Raw genomic sequence first — 4,859 nt, forward strand, 5'->3', positions numbered from 1 at the left:
CAATTAACCACTAAGAAGAATATATGCAGTGTATTATTTGTTGAAACTGTACTTTCGATTTGATTTGAAACTGTGTCATTGCTATATGTTTATCAATAAAACTTTGAAAAGAAAAAAAAATACGAAGGTTTAGGCATGTAGCTCAGTGCGAAACTGGGTTCAACAGCCATTACCTGCTAAAAAACAGTCTGCATATTGTCAATGTGTGTATTTGTAGATTGTGTAATTATACTACTGTGTATGCATTGTAAAACATTGCTACAAATATTTTGACAATAGTTTACCTTTTACATGCAGAAACATTTTGATTGTGTTCTGGATGCTGAGAAAATTTTAATTGTTAGTTTTGTGATACTAAGGGTTGAACTCAAGATCCTCAGCACCACAGTGAGCTATGTCTTTGGCGCTTTCTTTTAATTCTGGGACAGAGCTGGATGTGGTGTCATACCTGTAATCTCAGTGCTCAGGAAGCAGAGACAGGAAGATTTCTGTGAGTTCAAAACTAGCATGGGCTGCATACTGAGTTCAATGTCAGCCTGAACTATGTGGCAAGACCATCTCAAAGAATAGCAAACGATATAGGCTGTCATGAAGTCTTTTTTTTTCTTTTTTCTTTTTTCTTTTTTTGTATCGGGTATCAAACTCAGGACTTTGTGCTTACCAAGACAGGTGCTTATGCCACTGAGCTATCTCCTGGACCCTTACCAAGTCTTTTAAGTTACCCAGGCTGACCTAAAAATTGAGATCTTTCTGCCTCAGGTTCACAAAATGCTGGGGTTATAAGTGTGTACCACCATGCCTGGCTAGATGCTTCATTTTTTTATGTGTTAAATTTAAAAAATGTTATATCCTATCGTGAGTTACTATATTAGGAATAATAAATATTTTTTGTTTGTTGGATTTTGGGTTTTTTGAGATGGGGTCTCACTGTGGAGTTCAATCTGACCTTGACTTCAGCTCAGACTGGCCTCAAACTTGAAGCAATCTTCTTGGCTCAGCCTTCCAAATGTTGGGAGTATAAACAAGTGTGTGCCATCATGGCCAGTTTGTAATATGCTCCAGTAATTCAAGTTCATATCATAATCTTAATTTTTGTTAATATTTTTCAGATCTCTGATAATGAAATTGAATAGTTAATACTAGAAACAGAAGTGGTAGCCCCTATGTTCTTTGCCTGTATCTACCTCATCTTCTAAGGTTTTGCAGAAATATTTTTCAACTGTGTCATTCATAAGGGTGGTTCAGTCGAACTAGATAATTAAATATGTAAATCAGTTAGAGCTTTCCTATTATAGAAGTCTCTTTTTCTTTTCCTTTTCTTTTTTTTTTTTTTTTTTTTTTTTTTTGGCAGAACCAGGCATTGAACTCGGGCCCTGCAGGCCCTGGAGCTGGCCAGGCAAGCACTTATTCTACTGAGCCATCCCTCCAACTCCTAGATCTCCAGTTTTTCCTGAAGATTCTTGAAATAATATGAGGCATGTGCTCATCTGACATACCAACTCAGTGATTCCTGTACTGTGAATATAAGTAAAAATATAAAGGCTAATTTTTATTTCCAGTGAAAACAATAGTTCCAGTATTTTTATACATTTGGATTATCTGTGTATACCCTATTAATGGAGACCAGTGATTGAGAATTCTGCTCAGAAGTTAACTGGACATTAGGAAGAAACTCAGCTGAGTAGTCTCACACCAGCAATCACCACCATCCTTATATTTTAAAATTTGTAGGTGACATGAATTAGGGATTGTTGTAAGGGCTTTGAACATTTCAGTTTAAATGTTTATTGTGTGTGTGTGTGTGTGTGTGTGTGTGTGTGTGACCAGCTCAGCCCACCAGGGGGCGTGCTGGCTGGCATGTGGGCAGGGGGATTGAACCGCGGTCCCTTGTGCTTTGCTAAGCTTGTTCTAAGTAGGTGCTTTAGACCACTGAGCCATCTCACCAGCCCTGAACATTTCAGTTTAACTGTAATGTTAATGCTATATATTTCCCGTGGAATAGAAATATGATTAAATGGACTATATTTTGCTGTAAACCTAATTTTAAAAAGCCATAAAAGTTGAATGTCATGTGTATTATTTATCATAGCTATTTGAAATGGAGAACGCATTTACTGTGTCATCAGAGCCTCATCCCCCTCCTGCAGCCCCTCCTTCACTTTCTTTATCTTTATCTTCATCTTCTACCTCATCTGGAACTAAAAAACAAAAGAAGACCCCTATATATCAGAGATCTGTAAGTCAGGAAAGCACTGATCTTAGCTTGTCTGGCTTTGTGTTACAAGCATGTATTAGTAGGGTTATTTCTGCTGACTAACCTTTTTACTTCTCAAGAGATAACTTTTGTAGTTGTGGGTATTGCTGCTCAACATATGTCAGGAGATTTCAAACGCTGTCCCGTCCCCACTGAATCTGATTTTGTATTTTAATCAGCCAGAAAATTTAATTTTGAGAAGCCCTCATTTGGACCTTCTCAGTTTGTACTACTATTTGATTTTAGCAATTCATTTAACCTTTGTATTGTTTCCCATATGTTAAAGTGACAATAACAATACTACTATCTCATGAGGTTTTGTGAAAAATTGATTTAATATATGTCAGAAATAACAGTGGCTAGCTAGCATGAGGGAATTTAAGACTAACCACTTTCAAGTGCAGTGGTCTTGGTTTGTGTTTTTAACCATCTCACGTTCTATTTTAAGTATTCATACTTTGGTTTATTTTTCTACAATTTTGGTGTCTGTCTCCCTCCCCCCTTGGTCTTTTTGATACAGGGCTTCAATATGCGGTTGGGCTGGCCTTAAACTTGTAGCAATCCTGCCTCAGCCTCCTGAGTACTATGGTATAGGGCTGTGCCACCATGTCTGACCTCAATTTTAGTCATTTTTCCCTCATGAATATGTATTATTTTTATTAATAAGGCTCAATGTTTTAACAAAATGAAAAATGTAAGTCAAATTTTGAATACAGAGATTTGAAAGCAATTGTAAAGATTTGGAGATCTTACTACTGTGTTAAATTTCATACATATGGCCATTGTTAGGGATCTCATTCTCATCTATGTTTCATTTAAATGTACAATTCACTTCTGTGGTCTCGTTACATTAGAGTGAAATAGTCAAGGCAGTATGGTAGTATTTGATTATCAGCATATATTTAATTGCAGTCCTTTAATGCTTTTTTCTTTAGTTCTACTTTACCCAAATGTAGAATTGATTGTAAAAATACAGAGATTCATCAGTGTCTGAAAAGTGAAGAGTTCTTTACAGGTGACAAGGTTTCTTTAAATATACTTGTGTAAATGATTGAACATTATTATAATTGAAGAGCTTTTGGTGTTTTGAAGTGTTGTCTTAGAAATTTTTAACTCAGTAGTTTGGGTTGCCTTTCAGAGGACCTAAACATGCATTATTTTAAAACTTTTAGTGTGAAATATGGCATAGAATCTTATTTTTGGTGCTGTTAGTCCCTACTAATTTTAACATGCACAGTTTGCCAGATAGGTATGACTATGTCTATTTTATGTTCCAAAGTAGTTATATAATGTATCTTAAGGAAATGTCTTGATAACTTTAGATTGCCATCTCTTAAATATTAGTAATTTTGTTTCACAATTGTTTTAGTTTAAAATTAGCCTAGCTAGGTGTGATGTACATGCCTATAATCCCAGCACTCAGTAGACTGAGGAAGGAAGACTACCACAAGTTTGAGACCGTCCTGAACTACATACATAGCAAGACCCTATCTCAAAAAAGACAACAAATTTAACCTAAAGGCAGTTTTTACTAATACAGTTGCTTTACTTTAGCAACTTCAAGGCAGGGTGTGGTGGCACATACCTGTAATCCCAGCACTTGGGAACCTGAGGTAGGAGGATCGCCATGAGTTTGAGGTCAGCCTGCATTACATGGTGAGACCCTGTCTCCAAAAATCACATGTAATAATAGTAAACTTAAATTCTTTTTGTCTGGTAAGTAAATGTTCTGCCATTAACAAGGATATAATTTGCTAAAATAATTAGAATTAGGTTGTTTCCTTTGAAATATTTTATTAGATAAATTATTATTTAATAAAAGCCCATAATCTTTCCTTCATGTATTTTGCCTTGTTTTTGCTGCTTTATATTGAAGATTTAGTGATTTGTTCATCAGATTTAATGTGCTATGGAAGTAATATTATAGATTGTTACATATATTGAGTTGATTTTCTTTTTAAAACAGATGAGCTTTGATCCAAACCTTCTCCACAACAATGGACATAATGGGTACCCCAATGGTACTTCAGCAGCACTTCGTGAAACGGGGGTTATTGAAAAACTGTTAACCTCTTATGGATTTATTCAGTGTTCAGAACGTCAAGCTAGACTTTTCTTCCACTGTTCACAATATAATGGCAACCTGCAGGACTTAAAAGTAGGAGGTAACCTGTCAGTTCTTTTAAATTTCTCCTTTATGTCAACTTGTTCATGAGAATACTTTTCAGAAGAAACTGAAGTTTTAAAAAATGTGAAAGCTTTGGCATTTTAGCTGTATCAACTCCTGAAGTCCTAATTTCTGTCATCATGGTATCATTTTTAAGGGATGAAAGCATAGTTGAGTTAAAGATATCAAAATATTGTTACAGTAGATGGTTGGAAGAGTTAAAGGACTGAAATTACCAATCATGGTGTTGCACACCAGTAATCTTAGCACTTGGGGGCCTGAGGCAGGAGTATGGCCAAAAGTTCCAAGCCAGCCTGGGCTGCACAGCGAAACCTTGTCTCAAAAACTAAAATAGGGGCCAGGGAGATAGCTCAGTAGAACAAGTGCTTGCCTGGCAAGCACAAGGGCCGGAGTTCAATCCCTGGTTCCACCAAAAAA

At 36.1% G+C, this 4,859-nt stretch overlaps 1 protein-coding gene across 2 annotated transcripts in view; it reads left to right on the forward strand.

Annotated features, from left to right (window-relative positions):
- The first annotated feature begins 2,071 nt into the window (after positions 1-2,071).
- Csde1 (cold shock domain containing E1) overlaps positions 2,072-4,859 on the forward strand; it is a 53,816-nt gene continuing 51,028 nt past the window's right edge. The window contains exons 1-2 of one of the 2 annotated variants that reach the window (XM_004641672.2): positions 2,072-2,236; positions 4,221-4,419. In XM_004641672.2, coding sequence (XP_004641729.1) covers positions 2,099-2,236; positions 4,221-4,419 — 337 coding nt within the window. In that variant the 5' untranslated portion in view covers positions 2,072-2,098. The remainder of the gene's footprint in view (positions 2,237-4,220; positions 4,420-4,859) is intronic. The other variant, XM_004641671.2, reaches the window with a different exon arrangement.

The sequence above is a fragment of the Octodon degus genome, unplaced genomic scaffold (genome assembly GCF_000260255.1).
Source record: "Octodon degus isolate 3935 unplaced genomic scaffold, OctDeg1.0 scaffold00140, whole genome shotgun sequence".
NCBI lineage: Eukaryota > Metazoa > Chordata > Mammalia > Rodentia > Octodontidae > Octodon > Octodon degus.